Genomic DNA, 22,162 nt, shown 5'->3' with positions numbered 1-22,162 from the left:
TTGAAAAAAAAAATAGGTGCTGGAATTGACTTTCATTAGGCTGTGCCTGTATGAACCCTGTCATATGTACATTTAACATTTATTTCAAGATTTGTCTGAAAGTGTAGGAGTATGACATATAGCCTATTATAAGGTCCAAGCAGCATTTCCAGCTTTTGATGAATAGGCTACTATGAATACTTTAGATTTAAGTACAGCAGTTTTCTTTTTACTTTTTAAGAACAGCGCCATTTTTTTATGAACTTTTAAAAGCACATTTTAACCAAAACTTTTTTTTTTTATCTGCAAGCACAGTTAATGTTCAGACTATTTCAAATGTTTAAAGTGACTGACAATCATACATATTCTTACTAATAGGAAGTAATCTGCATCGTTTTTAAACTGTGCACACCTGTAGCTGCTTAATTAGGCTTACGACGCTATTTTTTAATACTGGTTAAAAAATAGCGTCATAAGGTGGTACTTGGAGAGGCGATTTTTTTCTAAGGTGGTACTTGGTGAAAAAAGTTTGAGAACCACTGGATTAGAGGAAGGCTTTGTGCTGAAACATTACATTTTTATTTAGATGACTAATAGTTAAAAACAATCTCATTTTCGTTTTAGATATCGTAATTAACCACACAAAATTATTTCCTTCACCTTTAAAAGCATTATCTCCATTGTACAGGAAAATAACATATCAGTTATCACCATTCACTTAATCAAGTCTACGTCAATACAATGAAATTCAGACAGTCCAAAACATTAAAAATACATTTAGGATTAGTGTAAGACATATACTTGCAATGTTTCTTAAAGTCTGTTAAATGTCTGTTGAAAGAGCAGTATCAACAGATATTAAACAGTCTACTAATACTCAAGTGGACCATCAAAATAAAGTGTTACCCAATAAAACATTAAAGAAACACAGAAAGGTCCAATTCCTCATTAAATCCTCTTGGTGTAAGTGTTTTTAATTTATAAATCCAGAACACTTCTCTTTGAAATAATCTTTTATTCAGATTACCTCCTCTATGTGACTCAAATACTTCCTCAATTCAAATACATTCTAGTTGTTTAACATCATGTCCGAAATCCATAGTGTCTTGCTACTGCTGAAATTATATCTTGTGGTCATATACTTGATTTATGTTCACTAATTCGCAACTTCAACTGACTTGTTGACTTCCCTATATTTATATATCTTTTGGCACGGACATTTTAACATATAGACCACATTACGAGTAGAGCAGGTCAGCAGGTTTTTATTGTATGGTCTTTATTATAGACTACAGTAAAATAGCCTATAATTGTGTATAAGCCTATAAAGGTTTGCACCTCACTATGTCCAGTAGGTGGGACATTTTTTCGCTGCAGTGAAAATGCTATTTTTAAAAGTTTGGAGTAAGTAAAGCCCCGGTCAGATCACACGATTTTGGCATGATTTCCTTGACGTTGTGGGTCATAGGGATTCGTAAACGAAAAATGGGTGTCATAACACAAGATTTAATCGTTTCTTCTTACGTAATGTGGCATAGTTCACGACAACTGATACCATGTCTGCAACACCTCATGAAACCATCGCAGAAAGTCTAGCATGTTTCATTTTTTCCCTCACATGATGATTTCTGTCACCTGGCGTGGATCAGAGAGCGATTGTTGGTTTCACATATGCCAAACGAACCGTGCTAACTGGGCAAGCGAGACAGGTTACGAAACAAAAGTGTAGGTGTGAAAGCCCCCCTTAGATTTCAAAGAAAATATCTAAATATTAAAAAGAAATAAGTTATTCATAATCATAATAATGTAACTATTAATAAATTATAAATAAATAATGTTTATTGAGTTTGAAATAAGATAAAACAAATTGAAATTGAGATAAGAAATATTGTTATAGGAACACTAGTGACTGCTTTGGGAAATAACGCTCATCACAGACGTCACAAGATGACTGATCAAGAAGGAACGTGTAGTCTGACAGATGTTACCCACGACAAGTCGGTTTTATAAGATTTTATAAAAATAAAATAAATAAAAAAATTTGCATAATCTGCCATAGGGACTTTCTTAACAGGCAGTACAACTTGTGTGATCTGACTGGGGCTTAAAGTGTTTTTGCTATCAGAGTTGTGTTTTTGTTAGCAGGAAGTTGCTAGGCAACAGAGGCACTCATATTGAAAGACTCATATTCAATCGTTTGGCCATTAAAGCTAAAAATACTCAGAACGCATTGTGTTTTGTAACATTAATTACAATGTGTAAAAAGAAATATACACGCATTTAGGAAAAGTCGTGGTGCTAAAGTTAAAATATATGGGTGTTATATTAAGAAAGCTATGAAATGACAAAATTAATTTAACAATGGTCAAAATGACAGCCTTTTCATTTTTAGTATTAAAGAGATTAACAAAACAATTCTTGTATGATGTGCATTTGTCGTCTTGAGAAATGTGGATTGTGTGGCATCTGGTAAGGTTTTAGTTAAGAAAAATGTGTATTTTAATTTATTTTAATATATGCTTACCCTCTCCACAAAGCACTCTGCTATGGCTGCCGCATGCGGACTGCGCTCCAGATCTTCCAAAAGCTCACTGTAAAATAAAACAACATTTTCTTACCAAAGACTGAAAACTCTGTTGAGTGGCATGTAAGGACCAGTTTTCTGGCATGTGACTTGGCCTATTTCTTTGTTTAAACCTTGTTATCCCCTTTCTGAGGAAACATCTGGGACTGGAGTTTCAAACGGATACTCTTGACTGGATTGAGCTCCAACTCCAGTCTGCTTTTCCAAACAGAATTCATCTATTTTTTTTATTGTTTAGACCAAACTATTGCCTAAATGGACACAGATGGGATGCTTCTTGCTTTGGCTTGATTTCCTCCAAACATACCCCAATATCCCCACAGTCAAACTTGAAGATCCTTTTACACTCTTAAGTCCAAAGTATACTTCACTTTTTAATGCAAGCAGTAACATATGTGCAGTCAAACACACAGCTTTTAAGCAGTCCTACTTTTCTCCAAAAGGAATGCAAACATCTACTGTACGTTATGTGCAAGATATGTGCCAGTCAGTAGAATCTTGTATACTTGTAAAAAAAAAAAAAAAACATTTGTTGAATAAAAAAGGTGAGTGAATCTGTTTTAAACGCATTTGTTGACTGTACTTAAAAAGTGTGCAAATTTGTTATCTTAAAAAAAATTATAAAAATAAAAATTAAGCTAAGTCAACTAGGGCAGTGGTTCTCAAACGTTTTTCATCAAGTACCAACTCAGAAAACAATTGTCTCTCCAAGTACCACCAAAATGAGCAGTATTGAAATACAGTAGCGCAGTAGGCCCAGTAAAGCAGCTACAACTCTGCACAGTTAAAAAACATGGCAGATTACATCAGAAATATAGGCTATATGTCATATATGACAAATTATATACATATTTTTTGATAAATTTTGAAATGTGTGTAGCATGTACATGACATATTTCATTCCTCCGCGTACCACTAGAAGGAAGCCTGCGTACCACTAATGGTACACGTACCACAGTTTGAGAACCACTGAACTAGGGCAACACGGTGGCAGCAAGAAGGTCGCTGATTCAAGTTCCAGCTGGGTCAGCTGGCATTTCTGTGTGGAGATTGCATGTTCACCCCGTGTTCGCGTGGGTTTTATCCGGGTGCTCTGGTTTCCCCCACAGTCCAAACACGTGGTATGGGTGAATTTAATAAACTTAATTGGCTGTAGTGGATGTATGTGAATGAATGTTTTCCAGTGATGGGTTGCAGCTGGAAGGGCATCCACTGCGTAAAACATATGCAGGATAGGTTGGTGGTTCATTCAGGCAACCGCTGATGTATAAAGGTACTGAGCTGAAGGAAAATGAATGAATGAATGAATGAATGAAGTCATAATGGTTTACTCACTTTTTTGAAGTAAAGTCAACTTGCTGATTATTTAAAGTACAGTAAATGTTTTTACAGTGTACTTTCATTCATTCATTCATTCATTTTCTTTTCAGCTTAGTCCCTTTATCCAGGATTGCCACAGCGAAATGAACTGCCAGCTTATCCAGCATATGTTTTACATAGAAATACACACTCTTTCACGCTCATATACTAAGGCCTATTTAACTAATTGAATTCACCTATAGCACGTGTCTTTGGACTGTGGGGGAAACCTAAGCACCTGGAGGAAACCCATGTAAACATGGGGGGAACACGCAAACTCCATACAAAAACGGCAATTGACCCAGCCAAGGCTCAAAACCAGCGACATTCTTGCTATGAGGCGATCGTGCTACCCACTGCACCACCGTGATGCTCTACAGTACATATAAAAACTTTTTTTGCAATTGTAAGTTTATAGCTCACAATTCAATTCCATATTAACAATTAACCAAATTTAGTACCAAAAACAAAAATCTATGACCTAATTTTACTGACTTTTCTGACTGATTTTATAACGTGTATAAAATCAAAACCTATATCACTCAATTCTGAAAAATGAAATGTGAAAATTGTGAAAATTAAATTAGTCAAACTAAATTAAGAAAAAAAGTAAATCAATTGTCTTTTGAAAGCTTATTTATTGGCAGAAACATGTTTTCATACTTTCATTAAAAAATGATTACTGCAAATTTGCTTGAAATAATAAAAATTGTATTCATTTTTTCATTTTCTTGTTGGCTTAGTTCCTTTATTAATCAAGGGTCGAACATTTAGCGAACATTATTATACTTTAGGTGAGCAATTAATCCACAGAATTTTTTGTTTTGTTTTTAGTAATCTTAAATCAAAGTCAGACCAATCGGATCCGTGTTTTGAGTGGTGGTCCTTCTCTGTTGATGTCAGTTTGATGGCTTCAGCCTCAATGTTCTTAACCATGCCTTTCTGCCATTACTTTGTTATGAAGAAATGATGCACAAAAAGAAATACCCTACCCCTACTCAATAGACAGTTTCCTTAGAAGTACATCATCATACCGAAATAAAAGTCTCAGCAATTTTTGGTTCACAGACTTTAAAAGTTCTTCATGAACCATCAATGCCAATTAAGAATCCAAGAATAAATGTAACTAGAAAAAAACAAGTTAATTTGAGGCAGTAAATCAATAAATATTTAACTACATTGACTGGTAATGATGTCTGTAAGGCAATAAAGACCATTAGGACTTGGTTTAACAAAACAATCTCTATTGTGACTCAAATGGGTTTTCCCTAAGCTTTATAGACTTGATATGATCTCTTGTGGCAAGTGGGACTTTTCAAAAGTGGATAATTGACTTGATGTCCTCTGACTGTGTTCTGAATGAAGAGCTGTGTGTGACGGCCCGACCAGGCACGCCGTATTTCATTCAGTCCATTAGCAAAACCCGACTGTCATTCCCATGAGGCCCTCAAACCGCCATGCTGGTCAGTCTCGAGGGAACCCCTCCTTCCGTATACCGTGAAAGAAAACAACGTGACGCTCCCTAAACACTATGGGCTTTCCTTCATGTGGAAGAGGGGAAAAGTTCGCGAGGAAACCGCAGCACTCCAGCCTTCCTCATCCTCTTTTCCCAGCTAAAGACGAAACTCATTTAGTGGCTGACCTTTGTGGTGGGGGGACTACATTGTGGTTATGAAGGAAATTGAATGAGTTCATGTATGCTTTCTGAGACTGTTTAAAAAGCTTAATGCTCTTGGGGCCTGCAGGGATTGGGATGTTCTTGAACCAAGACTTGAAAGACCTGAAAGGTGTGGCTCAATAACAACACATAGCTCTGTAATTTGTCAATTGAAAAGAATAGAGATGCCGATTCAAAGCCACAAGTATCTGCTCTCTTGTCCGAACTGTAATAGATAAGTTGGATTCGATTAGGTCTTGGCCGGTCTTGTGAGGTTTTGGCCCTTTCACTCAAATCCCAGGAAAGTGTTAGCAGACCCAAGATTTGAGACCTGAAATATGTGTTACATTCATACTAAATACTTTCCCAGGTTCTTCTTTGCCAGATACAGTGCACACAGTGAGACGTTTTTAAGTGTTTGTGGTAACATCTGAGGTGAACGGAGAAATTTAATACCTTAAAGAAACAATTTGGTTCGCTGACCGTGTCAGAACTGGCTACCAAACCACATTGCAAAAACACAACAGACTACAATGAACACTGACAAAACCTTAAAATGCCTCTCTTATCATTTCCAAGAGTCATGACTACAGACGGGAGTTACCTGCAAGAGCCTTTGAGTTCATAAAATAAAACGAATTCCCTTTGTCCCATTCAGATTTCACCTCACCCAGTTTTTTGGGCGCAAATCAAAAGTTTTCATCTTCACTCGATTCATTCTCTCGCCTTTCTTTTGTCCTACTCCCACCATTCATCCATTAACATGTTGTGTATAACTCAAACAGAAGTTTGGTGCATAATGATTTCTTTCATCTAGCTTGTACTTCCCACAGCAGTCAAACCTTTATTTTTGCTGGAGACGCTGCATCTATACGAAGGGGGAAACTTACACAGTCATTCTTCTTTTTTTATGCAATATACAAATCCTCAGGACAAATCTACACCAGTAATTTCTCCCAAATGTGATCAAAGAAGACAGCGAGACAGTGAGGAGACAAGAGAGTACTGAAATCGATGCTTTGGGGGAAACTCGATTTATCTCTATTACGACCTCCTAAGACCCCATTCTCAGAGTTAAGGTGAAATCCAAAATGAAGTCAGACCCAACACAGGAGATAAATGTTAAGCTTTTATTGTTGATGAATCTGTCTGGGGCTTGATGTTTAATTGCTGTGTGAGACTGTATGGTGTATGGTTATCATTAAGTCAAGTCATCTTTATTTATAGTCCTTTAATAGAGGAGTAGTGTTCATGCATGGGGTGCTGGCTGCTTCATTAATGACTACTGTATGATGCCTCAGAGAGTAATAACTATGTTAATGGCAGTTCTGAAATTAGCTTTTTTTTCTCTGCTCAGTTCATATGTTAGAAATAGCAATAATAATTAACACACTGCATAAAAAGTAATGACAACAAGTCTAGACAACAAATATTTTTATGCTGCTTATTGGGTTTCAACTCGACTGTTTAAATTTTATAAAGTTAATTTAATATTGTAAGTCAGTTTGATGTAAGTTGAGATGACTAAAGTTAGTTTGACTCATCTAAAAAATTGAAGGCAGCAAGAACTTTTTTTGGGTGGGGGTGTTGCTAATTACTAATTTATAACATAAACTTGAGACTATAATAAGCTCAATTAGGTGACTATTAGGACATTTTTTCTTAAATTTCTATAAAGTTCCTCATCCCTTTCAGCTCTGGTCAATAACATTACGAAGTTCAACAAAAAACGGCACTGTTGTCTGTAATCCTGTCTGTAGTCTCCACTATTCTATCCTAATAAAAGTAAAACGACCCTAAAAACAATTATTAACTGTCATAATTTAACCCAAGTCAGTTGATTCAATTCAACTGGATAAGTTTCAACTGTTTTGCATAATAAATAAAATAAAAGACTCAAATGAACATTGATATTATTTCAACTTCATAAATATAATTAGAAAATTCAATTTAATTCTGTACGTGGTTCCAAAGATGAACTTAATGAGATTGAGAAGAATAATGAGATGTAGAAATAAAGAAACATCACGCTAAATATGTTTATTCTATATCTTTGCAGCATTTTTGGTCAAAATTTAAAAATTATTATTTTACATTTTAATGATTTCCTACTCAAGTAAGAAGTCAGCACAACCCTTCCGAAACCATTCTAACAGGCCAATTTGCTGCGCAAGATAGATTTCTCATTACTTTCAATGTTTAAATAAAGTTCTTAAACAGTGTTGCTTAATATTTGTACAGAAACAAAAGCTGTCACTGGGGCTATACCTTTTCAAAAATGATTCTTGTACCAAAAAGACCAAGTTGGTATATATAAAGACCTAAAATGTACATTTCAGTGCCCAAAAGTTTAAAAGAGGACATTTTGAAAAGTTCAAATTGTTATAAATATTTTTCACAACAATCTGATATTAACAAGTAAAATTATTAAAAGAAAATACTTTATTTAAACCATTCATTTTAATAACATTCTAAAAAATCTTTGCTGTCACTTTTGATCAGTTTAATATGCTTTTACTGAATAAAAGTACTGACCAAACTTTTAAACTATTGAATACAGCTGGGGAAATATCAAAAATATAACAATTTTTTAAGAAAATATATTCCTAAAGGTGCCATTGACCAAATATTTTCCCCAGCTGTTGGTAACAACCAAATAAATTCATATATGAAAAGAAAACAAATCTAATTGGTTTACAAATTAAGTTATACATAATAAAATGAAATGATGCAGGGAAAACACATAAAGAAAGGAAAGTGTAGAAAGGCAGTGAAAGCCCAGGCAGCAGCTGAAATCTCTCAGTACTTCAGCAACCCTCTGCCCAATGTCTTGGTAATTTAATATTAACTGCATCAGTCCAACATCTACATTATCAGGATGATGAGGTGAAACCAGGGTGGACCCACAGAACCATTACGATTTTATACTGTTGAAAAAATATTACCTGAATTTATGATTCATTCTTCATATAAGGTGACTTAAGGCTGCTATTACCAAAAAAGCCTTTTATATAAATTATTAAATATGTCTCAGTACTTTCTGCTTGTGTCAGATTGTTTTGTTTTATTTTTATGTTTGTAATTGTTTGCAAAATCAGGTTTAATTCCATGTTAACAGCTCCTTTAGAAACATTACCCCCAGGAATAAAATATGACGTGTTCAATACTTCTTTTCCCCGCTGCATTTGTTTACTGTTCTTTCAATGGCTTAAAAAGCATCCATCCAAAAAAGTCACTGAAGACAAATGGGTGCAATGTGGCTGACCCTGAAGTTTTAACACCCATTTAAGGGCACCAGAAATGAGTGCGGAATGACACAGTAGAGTGTGATTATAAGAACAAAAATAAACCTAGAACAATACAAACTGATGAGAGGGTTTTGAAAGAACGATTGCAAAACCCAGGAATGAGTCAGCAGTGGAATGTTTTCATCACTGCAAAATAGTGAGGAGATTCCCAAGCCAGTAAAAACAGCTCGTTCTGTTGCAGTCGCAAGACAAATGCAGCATTCCAGCGCAAAAGGCACAATTTACAATGCTTCTCTAGAACTGGACAGATGTCTGTGGGAACAAAATAAGTCCTGTCTGCTGTCCCACGATGCACTGCTTGCTTGGCTGCACCCTCACTTTCTGACAGGTCATGTGTGGCTTGTTCACCACAGGGGCTGGAGCTTTACCTCGGAGCCCGGCTGCTTTGGCTAAGAGAAAAATGACATCTGTATGTGTCCTAAAGCTCAGAGCGGTGCCAAGAAAGTAGACTCAACAGAATCCAGCCTGAATACAGAGGCTGCATTCCACAGCGATGAGCAGAGGGGCTTTTAAGAGGACCAAAAGACAAAGAGAGAGTCTTTGTGTGTTTAAACTGTAAGGCAGGGGAGGAAAACAAGGTCAGTCATTTATTTTAGAAAGTCTTAACAACTGCAGAGGTAAGCACGAGAGCTCCTTTCAAGGGACAGTTTGCTCAGAAGTGAAAATCGACGCACTCTTGTTGATGTTCCAAACCCGCATGCTGTTATTCTTTCTCTGAAAAGCGATCAGAGATGTATTGAATAATTTCCAACTCACTGTTTTCCATAAACACACAGATTTGTGGGATGAGCGGAGCATATTTCAGTCATTATTCACTCGAGTTAAATACATTACTTCATTAGAAAGTGACTTATATTTCAACCTATTAATCATGGACATTTAGTGGATGAAATAATAATATACATGCAGTATTATTGAATAATAGTACAAAGAAAGTTTACTTTTATATCAAAGATGCAGTAAATTGATTTAAAAAAAGACAAAATATAACAACAAAAAGTTGTACTTTTTAACTATTGAACTTTTTTAATTCAACAAAGTATGATCCTAAGGGTTTTCACAGAACTGTTTTCAACACTGATACTAATAAGAAAGTATGAGATGCAGTAAATTATCTTATCAGAATGATTTCTGAAAGTTTATGTTTAGCTTTTCACTAATGCAATGTTAGCTGTCATAGTATATGTCATGCACTAACTGACAAAAGTCTTTTCGCCTATCCAAGTTTTAGGAACAACAAATAATAACGTGACTTCTAGTTGATCATTTGGTATCAGAAGTGGCTTATATAAGGGCAAAGGCCTCTAGATTACGCTTATTATACCAAAATAAAATATGATCATGCCTTGATTTTTAATTATTTAATTAGGACAGTAAGGTCTGACTTTGCTTTGACAAAAGTCTTGTCACTTAACAGAAATAATGTACAGCATAGACTATAAAGCCATGGTGCAGTGGAAAAATAATTAATATTGTGTATGACTCCCATAAGCTTGGAGGACTGCATCCATACATCTCTGCAACAACTGAAATAACTTATTAATAAAGTCATCTGGAATGGCAAAGAAAGCGTTCTTGCAGGACTCCCAGACTTCATCAAGATTCTTTGTATTAATCTTTAATGCCTCCTCCATCTTACCCCAGATATGCTCAATATTGTTCATGTCTGGTGACTGGGCTGGCCAATCCTGGAGCACTTTGAACTTCTTTGCTTGCAGGAACTTTGATGTGAAGGCTGAAGTATGAGAGGAGCACTGTCCTGCTGTAGAATTTGCTCTCTCCTGTGGTTTGTAATGTAATGGGCAGCAAAAATGTCTTGATACCTCAGACTTTTGATGTTGCCATCCTCTTTGCAGATCTCTTGCATGCCCCCATACTAAATGTAACCCCAAACAGTGATTTTTTCTTCACCAAACTTGACTGATTTCTGTGAGAATCTTGGGTCCATGCGGGTTCCAATAGGTCTTCTGCAATATTTGTAATGACAACAAGACTTTTGTTGTGTACTGCAGTAAAACAATTGACAATTCCACACCACCATGCACACTAAATCCACAGACCACTTTTGCACATCCTGTCAGGTTTGATTCCTCCAATACCAGTCCCGATATGAATACAAAGATTGATCATAAACCACTGGGTGACTACCAACCACTATATTAAGTGCTTTTCTTCTATTTAACAAATTCTGTTCTCTGGTGTTACACGATTGGCCAGCATCTGCGCTAGTATATTTGCATAATTGCTGATTGATGATACCTGCACGGACTCAAAATTCAGTCAGAAATGTTTGATGTCACTCTACTCAAAGTAAATGAGAAGTGTTATCGTAGACGCCCTGTTTGAATTGGGTGTTAATACTGTATTGATGACACTGAACATTAAAATGCATCCAAATAATTGTAATACATATATAATAATATATGTATTACAATTGTAATTGTAATACAAATAACTGTAATACAGTACTTCCCAATATAAATGTTCCTACTGTATTTTTAATCAAATAGAGACAGCATATTACATTTTGAATTCACAATATTGTTTCAGCATCGATATAGTAATATGCAATGTTGAGTTGGGATTATAGCTGATCAGCACAACAGTTGAGAATACATGAGATTTGTGGAGTCTAGAATAAAATATCGCCACAACAGATTGAAACTTTTTTCTTTTACATGTGTTTTAAAGGCATTTTAGAAGAGTTTAAAGCATTTAGTCACATTTTATTGAAGAATAATTTTACTGAATTAATCCAACTAAGACTATACTGTGTTGTTTTACATTACACAATTTCTGTCCCAGAATACTGTTTGACTCTACAGAAAACCGCAAAGCACTGTTTATTTAACTTTTTCATTGCTCTATTGGAATTATTCTGGCTAGTAATTTTCTTTCTTATATTTTTACACATGATTTACACCCTTACAAACTCACCCCTATCAATCTAAACGTATGATCTGTTGGAACTGTACTCATATCACAGAAAAACTAAATATCAAAATGTCAGATAATTTCGACATCATGCAGCCCTATTTTGAATTTAATATTTCAAACACTGGGTACCATGAAGACAGAACTTTTTTTTCTGGGTGAACTGTTCCTTTACGAGCGGATTTCTTATAAACTAATAACTTATTCTGCTCATTACATGCCAAAATGATCTCAAACAGAGGCCAAAAGCAGCTGTGATGAGAACAAAAGCTCTGTGATTTTTATTAAAGGAAGCTTTATTAAAAGAGGTCACGAGGACACCCAAGAGTTTCGAAGACTTTCAACACAGCCTAGCTAATTTCCCACAAGAACTGGCAGTAAGGCGCCATGTTCAATTTCAACACTGCCTAATGTCATTAGAGGGGATGAAGTGGATTGGACCGGACCGACAAAGACAATTACGGTATGTAAAACAGCAGGGGTGTTTGAGTGGCAACTAGCAGCAAACCAACCGACTGAAAAAACTCTGGGCTAAACCATGCGTATGACTCTGAAATAAACACAGGGTGTCATTTGCAATAAACAGTGTGAAGCAGACACATAACAAGACCGAGTAAATTGTTCGGTGGACCATGCGTGAACTCATAGTGTAATAAACCATATGCTGCGTGTCTTTTAAGAGGAGCTTAAATTATGACGACGGCTGAGAAAGCGTCTCATGAAGAGCATTCCAGATCGACTACAGCAGCTCAGGGACAGTCTGCTGGAGTGTAGAAGTGCTGTACAGTCGCTTCTGGCAGACATCTGCACATTGTCCTTCACAGTGGGACAGGCGAGGACGCAGACCAGTCATTGTGTTTGAGACTAATTCAGCAGACACCACTGCCACCCAGACAGACATCTTGACCACCAACGCTATCAAATTAAGTGGTGTTGTCACTGTACCAAACTTTCAGTAGTCAGCAACAATATGAAAAAAATTACTTCTAACCAATTTAGATAACACAGCCTTACTATCCTGACTATTTTATGGTATTGTAGTCTTTATTTTTAGTATTATTTATCTAATTATCTAGTAAATAAAATGTAAAGTTGAAGTCAGAATTATTAGCCCCCCTTTGATTTTTTTTCTTTTTAAATATTAAAATGATGTTTAACAGAGCAAGGAAATGTTCAGAGTATGTCTGATAATACTTTTTCATTTTATTTCGGCTAAAATAAAAGCAGTTTTTAATTTTTCAAACACAATTTTAAGGCCAATATTATTAGCCCCATCAGGCACGTGCACACATAGGGCTCAACAGTGCACATGGCCTTTTTAGTCTTGGATAGAAAGTGCCCTTCCGAAATGATCTGAAGTGCCCCCGCTCCACTCCCATGAATTGAATTGAAGTGAATGAGACCGGAAGTCTCGAGCTAAAAAGATTCAAATGGCTGCGCCCACTCGTCGGCAAAGAATAAGGTGAACACAATGACTTGCCTAAATACCCTAACTTAGTCAACCTAATTAACCTAGTAAAGCCTTTAAATGTTGAGGAATATTTTCAGTACTTTGTTGAATCTACGCCATGAAGGATTAAGGCAGTTCTGAAGGCAAAAGGGGGTCCAACCCGTTACTAGTAAGGTGTACCTAATAAAGTGGCTGGCAAGTTTATGTATACATGTGCATATGTCTATGTGGTTGTGAGTGCATATTTTGCAAAAAATTATAATAAATTGTACAAATACAATCAACAACATTAAATAAAATAGTGTATTTCTCCACTGTTTTTGATTGTAATTATTTTCCTCATTGAAGCTGTTGAGTACCATGATACACTACCTTGTTTCAAATAAAAGTTGTGATTCACCTCATAGCTGCTTAGTTTGGTTCATGTTGACAAAGACTTTTTCAAAAATTCTATGGCAAAAATGAATGCAAAAAATTCAGCACCCTTACAAAATTTGCCAGGCATTAATAACATTATCATAATAATATTTCAGTGCTAACTAAATTTAAGTGCCACTCTGTTCTCAAACTCAATAAACATGTTTGTAATTGACTGAAGCAAAACTTCTGACAGCAATAAGTGCATTAACATGATACTCAGGAGAACTAGTACCACAAAAAAGGTATCCTTACATTTGAATGTACTGTACTAACTTTCCTGACACCACTAAAAGAACACACAAACCTGTTAAACTCATAGATGTCCTCGATGTTGCAGAAGAGGGTGCTGACCTCTTCGGGTTTGAGCGGCAAGTCGCCACAGTCAATAATGCAGCCAAGATAGTCCTGAGAGAGAGAAACAGAGAGATTGAGCATCAATGACCTCACTGAAATCATTACCAGCATTTTCACACTTGCATTTATTTTGCTTTGTTAGTGATTCAGAAACCCCTTGTGAGGCCAGTGAAGTTAGTGAAACACCTCGACTCCATCACTTTTTCCATAGTAAACACTGAGCTGATTCATAATTCATCGACTAAATAGAGGCTTTAAACGAGACCTTCGCAGCAGGACGTGACTCTCACCCCCAAATGATCTCTTGACACTAAAAATCGCTGTAACGTAATTACTGTGAACGCCACACTTGAGCCTCTCAATGATCTTCAGTGTAAACATACAAAGCGGGACAGGAAAGAAAAGCATGCAGCCTAATACGGTGGTTAAAAGGAGCCTCTTTAAAAATATTTATCTTTTCTCTCTCTGCTCTTTCACCTCTGACCCTGAAAAAAGTCATAATCTGCTCTCATGAGAAAAGCATCTCATCATCATGCCATGTAAAATACTGGCTGGTTCTAGCCTCCTGCTGAGGAGCGCAGAAGCAGGGGGTCTCCGGATTGTCTGAAGTTTGGAGTGGTATAGGGTGGTTTCACTGGGTTAAAGTTTAAGTGAGATCTGGGTCACAAGGAGACACTTAAATTGGAAGTGAACTGGGATAAAAAAAAAAAAAAAAAAAAAAAAAAAAAAGTCGTTGTTTTAAAAGCCAAAAGACAAAATAACAAATGAGGCAAAAAAATGAGGATATGGCAATATGTGTTACCTTTTTTTGTTAATCAATTAAACTCAACACACTTGAAGCAATAATAGGTGCACAGAACAAAACAAATAAATTAAAAAGTCACCATGTGAAAATGTGCAAAAGGGAACAAAACACACTATCTTGCACACTATCAGTACTTGCTCTAGGAATATTTTAGTATATATGACGTTTCTGTCCCATGACCTTCACCAGACATAAGACATTTATTTTTTTATTTTGAAAAAAAAAAAAAAAAAAAAATATATATATATATATATATATATATATATATATATATATATATATATATATATATATATATATATTCAAGCAAAGATGCATCACATTAAACATTGTCTTTTATTAGTCCATTTTGATAATTTTGTAAATCTTAATTTTGATACAGGTTTTGTATATTGTATATTATATGGGGCATAAGAAAAAGACATGTGTTTGGACAAAAAAATCAGTTTCTTGACCACACTTCGTTATTATTGCTCATTTATTAATTTGCAGGAAATTACAACTGAATTTTGAAATAGTTTTGAAACAAATCTTTGTGCTAAACAAACTAAATTAAATATGTAGGCTAATGGATGTCTTCAGCAGACTGTGTACAACACTGTTTCCTTACTTTATTAAAGTAAAGGAGTAAAGTAAAGACTCTTTACTCCTTTACTAAAGAGTAAAGAAAAGAAGAAAATAAAGAGGCCGAATGGAGGAGTCTCGTTCTTTGTCCTCATGATGGTCTGTTAAACTGTTTTCTTATCAGTGAAGCATTCAAGTTTTTTACCAACAAAGTCTGCCATGTAAATAGCAAATGTGCCATAGTGTGATGCAACTGACCCAAGAGAATGAGAGATGAGACTCTGATTGGTTTAATGCACATTATACTTAAAACACACCCATAACTCAATAAGAGAATAAGCACAACCCTGTCAGACCATGTGCCGGGGCGCAAATCATATTTTTCCATCCTTAAAATAGCAAAAGTGAATTCAAACATACCCTTAATGCTTTTGGACCATGCGCTTTAGACTTTCAGCTTAGGTTATTAAAATAGAGCTCATAGTCTTGTACTACTCAAATAAATACGTATGTTTTAGATCATTTTCCAAAATGACCTGATATTTTTTTCACAAATCACTGTACTAAGATTTAAAAAAAAAAATAATAATAACATTTCAGAAATAAAGTGTCTTTCTGTATATAAAAACTTACATCTGTATATAATAGCTTATTATTGAAACTTTAACTTAATTTTATTGTAATGGGGGTGGTACGATTGATCAGTGGTTAGTGCTGTCGCCTCAAAGCTAGAAGGTTGCTGGTTCGAGGCTTGGCCAGTTGGCATTTCTGTGTGGAGGTTGTATGTTCTCCCTGTGTTGCGGTGGGTTCAAAGCTAAAAGAAAATGAGTGTAATGCTCCTGTACAGTATAATGTGCACCTTTTGTAAAGCTGATTTATAACAATAATTATTGTAAAAAGTGCTATACAAATAAACTTTAATTGAATTAAGTTCCTAGAATGATATACTTCCTATTTCTAATCATACATCTTCTAAAGGTGACTTCATTTATGGTAAAGGCCTCATCATAATTTCTTTTTAAAAAGAAAACATGAGATGAGTCTGAATTCTTTGGACACTTTGTAGTGAATCTGCCTTAAGCCACAAAAATGTGTGAGCTTAACTTGTGCTGAACCCAAAATGTCCCTTTAAAAAGATCTATAGTGCAGCTTAATAATTAGCTATCATTTATACTAAACCAACAACCCTGGGCGAGTGAGGCTTCCAGCTTGAAGTGGTTTTCTAACACTGTAATCATCATAATGCTGCTGTTATGAAGACACATTCTTGCCATAATCAGGAAAATGCATTCTGCATTCAATTAGAAAGTTAATCATATGTTACAACCTCGTTTGTGTCCGACAGAGGCCAAAAACCAAAATAGATGTGACGCAAATGGTCTCAGGAGTGGTCTGGTTCCTGGCTGTTGGGCTGGCAGAGTTAAACAGCATTATCTATCTATACTAAATCAGTCAGTTTATCAGTGCCTGGCCTCATTAATCCTTAATAAGCAAGCCTTGGGACCAAAACCAACAAACCAGCACAGACAAACAAATTCCACTAGACTGAAATGCATGAACTAACAGTTACAATCTCCAGAGAGAAACTATGAACACTGCAGCCAACAACAGAAGGCCACCAGGCAAAACAAACTAATAAAAGGACACTTCAAATTGAACCGTTACAATAAATAGTTACAAATAAACAAATATGAGTCCGGTGAGACTGTAAACCAGCTTTATGACAGGCTCTGTTTGTCATTGTGCAGCTTTCCCTGCATTCCTGGACTGTAAAACTTGGGGTCTTTTTCCTTCTTCTGTTTGTTTCCAGAGCCACAAGGCATCTGGGAAGGCAAACATGTTGAGGTGGGGGAAAATTAAGCCAGAAAATAAGGGACTGGCGCATTCAGCACCTTTACAAGGACAGGAGGAACTATAGGACACTGTAATTACACTGATTTACACTCAGAATTCCCCCAAACAAATGGCACTTGTGACACAGACGCGCTAAACTGGAGCACTACATGAAGATATGAGTGATGACACAGCTACTCAAAGGAGAGTGAAAATCCAGGAGGCGAGGGGGAAATCTGAGGATTACATTGTGAGTTATGGAAAGAGAGTGTGCAAGACGAGCGGGACCGGCCACAGACAAAAGATCCATAAGTTATGCGCACATTTTCTTGGCAGATGCCGGCTTTTCCAAATGACTTACTAGAGCGTACGTGAAGTGTGTTATGACAGGCAGTCTGGCAAAGAAGAAAAACATAAACGTTCACATATGAGATATGGAGCAGAACGAGAGAAAACACAGAGGAGAAAAGAAAAGGTTAGACAGATAGACCGACAGGCAGGCAGACAGACAGACAGACGGACAGAAAGACAAATAGATAGACATAGATAGATAGATAGATAGATAGATAGATAGATAGATAGATAGATAGATAGATAGATGGATAGATGGATAGATGGATAGATGGATAGATAGATAGATAGATAGATAGATAGATAGATAGATAGATAGATAGATAGATAGATAGCCACATAAAGAGATAGATGGATGAGTGGAGAAGAAAGAAAGAAAGAAAGAAAGAAAGAAAGAAAGAAAGAAAGAAAGAAAGAAAGAAAGAAAGAAAGAAAGAAAGAAAGAAAGAAAGAAAGAACTTGTTATCTCAGAGAGGAAGTTTGTGAAGGTGGCAGACAATAGAGAAAGAGAGAGCAGGAGTTGAACACACTCTCTGAGTCTTTGTCTGAGAAACTAGGTCAGTTTGGAGTTTGGAACAGGAGTTTCTCTCGTGAGCAGCCCCTCTCCATCTCCACTTGTGCCCCAGAATGGGGGCTACAGCCAAACCCCCCTCGTCCCCCAATTTCCTGTCCTATTTGGCTGAAATTCAGCTGAAACAAAAACGGGGAATCTCTCAGTCGCACTTCCCTAAGCTCACACTAACACACACACACACACTAACACACACACACACACACACACAATACAACTGAACCCACTGCACCTGAATGTCACCACACAACACAAACTAATAATAACCCACACAAACCACCAGCAAAACCCTGACACACAGCTCAGTCATGAGCTCATGATCATCTTGCTTCCAGAGAGCTTGACATCATTCTTTGTTACACTTTCTATCAAAACCAGACGGCTCTGACTAATAGAAGCTGAGCCCGACTGGGTTTAACTCCAATCAGACATCACACACTCGTATCCCAGAGTCAGCACAATGTCCCCGAAACCGTCCACCACTCAGCCTCCATTTTGAGACCGCAGATTGATAAAACAGCAGCATTCCTCACCGTGATCCGCATCTTTCAGCAACCAATTTATGGCTATTTGATCCGAAGGCATTTTTCATAACGCAGCACAAGCTCGCATGCCGTCTCTCTTTTTATTGGCTTGTGAAAAGCTCGACTTCAAATAAACCATCAGCAAAAGAGAAAAGGAGATACATTTCAGGCATTCCCTAACCTCCGGCTTATGTGCCCGTGAACTTCTGCAATCAATCAGTCACAGATACAAAGGATAACACACACACACATAGACACAAGCTTGAGGCACACCTGTTGATGGTCTGCATTGGCAACATTCCCATAAGTTCAAAGGCAGTGTAGAGTCTGCAGACCACAATCACAATGCCACAAATGATAGACCCTCTTACGTTTTGAAAAAAAAGGCCCCAAAATGTGATGAACTTAGAACTCTAACATACACAGATGGCTGGGGAACTACACACACACACACCACATGAACTACCACTACCAGGATTCATTGCAATAATCTCTCCTGCCTCAGTTGATGGTCATTTAGACACACACAGCTGTGGTTCATTCCCACTAATGACAGGGCTACATGTAGCAGTTTGTGTTCCACTCTTGTTGTTTTTTTGTTGCTCTTATGAAGCCCGTGTGTTTCTTGGTCTGTTACCTTGTCTTAGTTTTTGTTTTGTTCTGTTTTGTTTTGTTATAGTCTTTCATCAAATATATGTTAAATGCTGCATCTAGATCTGCACCCTGTTTTTCCTCATCTGCATTACATGACAATGCGTAACAGAACAACAGACCACTTTGGATCCAGTAACATTTATTGTTTATTTCCTGAGGCATTATGAAGCGTTCCATTGTACATTTTCTAAATGATAAAATACTGTAGTTATGCAAAATATGTTGTTATGTCATTCATCCAAGTCTGATCATTTATTTTTAACTTATTATCAAGCTTAAACCTTGAATACGAGACTTTTATAAGTTCTTGCGATTTAAAATAATGGAAGTCACATTTAAAAACTTGATTAATCTGAATTAATACTGAATCTTTACTTTATAAGGATATAAAATTGCATCCCATTTTATTAACGTAATTCTATGTACATTTCTTGAGAACGCCAAATATGTTGCAGGAGCAATGTTTTTTTTTTGCGAATCCACCAGAGGCCGCTGTGTATGCTTTTTTAGATCTCAAATTTTTTCACGAGTGCTATTCACGCCTGGTGTTCTTGCGTAAATTGACCAGAGGCCGCTGTCGACTGGCAGGCTAACTGACTGATCAACTGACCCACCCTCCTCCTTCCCTAATCCCAACCTATATTGTTTTCAAAAGCACTGATTGACCTGCCCACCACCTCCATAAACCCAACCGACAGTTTTAAAAAGCAACCCAGAAAAAGAAAAGCCCTCACCTGATTTTTACCACATTTTCAGATTTGACCACATTCTCACCCTGTTAATTACTTGTTTATTTTATTTTTTGGCTTCTGTTTTTGTCTAACCCGCTTTCTGGAACCCTTCTTTGCCAGAATCGAAACCCGTCATCATGGTCAACTCCTCTCTTCCTGTCCATCGACATATATAGCGAGCTAACTGGTCAAACTGGTAGCACAAAGGAAACTCATTCATACAGATAAGCGGTCAGCTAATAACACGAAAAGGAACAGCGTCATACCGCCCAGTAGCGTTCATTTTAAAGACGAAATTCAGCCGCACATGCTATTTTTCAGAATGAGCCTATGTTACAAAATTTATGTAAAATTTTTTTAAACTTACTTTAAGCAAATCTTTAAAATAACCAAATATATTTGCTTGAAAATGCAGTAAAAATATACATTTTTATCAGATATTATTTATTTAAAATACCTTGTCCATTTTTTATACATTTAAAAATCTATTTTATTCAAGTGATGCAAGGCTGAATTTTCTGCAACATAACTTCAATATATAATAATCTTTAAGAAATCATACAAAAAAAATGGAATTGCTCATCTTGTGGAGCCCATCATTAGAATATATGTCAAATAAAAGAATATATTGTCAAATATAAGTAAAAGAACAGCATTCATTTGAGGGTGTGCTCACAATAGGTACAGCTGCCTTTAACCGCGCTGAAGCGTGATTGTCCCACTAAACTCCTTTTCTATGTGGTAATTTTTATGATACCCGCCTTGTTCTTATCTTTGTTATTTTACTTACATGTTTTATGCTAAAATGTGAATATCCTATTGTAAGATTTGTTATGCCTTTGATTGGAAATGTTTAGCAAATACAATTAAAAATAGATAAATCACCCATAAATATCTTCTTAAAAAAAGGAAGAGAAGCGCTCTTGCTTGGCACAATGGAGATTGCTTTAGTTATATCATTTTAGCCGTTTCTGATGCAGTGACATGCAGTCAAATATTTGGGCGAACAGATCATTACGCTTATACATTATCATAAAAGTCCACGTGCTGCAGGTATTAGGAGGTTTGCTGAAGGTGCAGTGAGGGGTTTTCATCTTTAATAAACTATGACAGGTCGTGTTCATTGAGAAGTAAAATTATTCATAAATCTATATGAAACAGTCCCTTAAAAGTGATGTTGCGTCTTCAGTTTCGGGCTCAGACACGCTTCAGCAACACTACAAGTGTACCACGCCAAAGCCCAACCGAACCACACTCTGGCACATGTTTTCCAACCGTGCCAAGGCAGGCCAATGAACCGCGCATGAGCCTAATTCGGAGCTCTCACACTTGTCAAATGAACCGGGAAATGCGCCTGGCCATGGTTTGGATAGCACAATGCGAGTATGCCATTAAAAAAGATCTTTTGTAGAATTTCAAATTGGCTTAAATAGCTCAAACTGCTACCTTGGATTCATTTAATCCATCCCTGTTTATTAAAAGGAACAGTATTGTAGGATCTGCAAAAACTCCCCCTTACAGCCCCTTGAAATCAGTTAAAAAAGTTCTGAACCTGAAGGACAGGTGTGATTTACAGCTTCAAAGTAATGCTTTTTTCAATAAGAATAGGCTGTTAAGTGATTTTCAACTTGGAAACATCCGGAAGTGTGACTACCATTCAACTAATAAGAGATAAGGGAAGGGTAAAATCCTAGCATGTGCTTGTGAATGTCCATGACCCCTGCTGGAGGTCACAGTGGAGGTCTGATCTTCCAGCAACCTGTGCTTGGAAATAGGATATTTTGTGTTGAAAAGCATCCACAAAGAGTCTCTTATATTTACAGTACACTCAGATTTGTGTGTGTGTAACGTTTGAAATGCTGAGCAACAGCCTCATCATTGTCCTGGACCAGCGCTGTGCATGCGAAAAGCAGCGCAGAGATGCGTTTGAAGTGACAGTCTGAATTTATCTCCGCTTTCATCCAGTGCCATGACCTCCTCTGCTCTACCTGAATGTGTGATGAATGGCACAACAGAATCTCACAATGATCACATTTTAAATCGCCGCTGGCAAGAGGAGAGAGCTTGGCTTTCTCTTCTGTCGG

At 36.6% G+C, this 22,162-nt stretch overlaps 1 protein-coding gene across 1 annotated transcript in view; it reads right to left on the bottom strand.

The window, feature by feature from the left end:
* Positions 1-22,162, bottom strand: part of plekhg2 (pleckstrin homology domain containing, family G (with RhoGef domain) member 2) — a 63,485-nt gene that overhangs the window by 13,493 nt on the left and 27,830 nt on the right. Inside the window, exons 4-5 of the mRNA XM_073923603.1 lie at positions 13,996-14,096; positions 2,504-2,570 (exon numbers count right to left, since the gene is read on the bottom strand). Coding sequence (XP_073779704.1) covers positions 2,504-2,570; positions 13,996-14,096 — 168 coding nt within the window. The remainder of the gene's footprint in view (positions 1-2,503; positions 2,571-13,995; positions 14,097-22,162) is intronic.

Source organism: Danio rerio, chromosome 15, assembly GCF_049306965.1.
Source record: "Danio rerio strain Tuebingen ecotype United States chromosome 15, GRCz12tu, whole genome shotgun sequence".
Taxonomy (NCBI): Eukaryota; Metazoa; Chordata; class Actinopteri; order Cypriniformes; family Danionidae; genus Danio; species Danio rerio.
The sequence above is the reverse complement of the archived record's forward strand: the minus strand, read 5'-3'. Positions and strand labels throughout refer to the sequence as shown.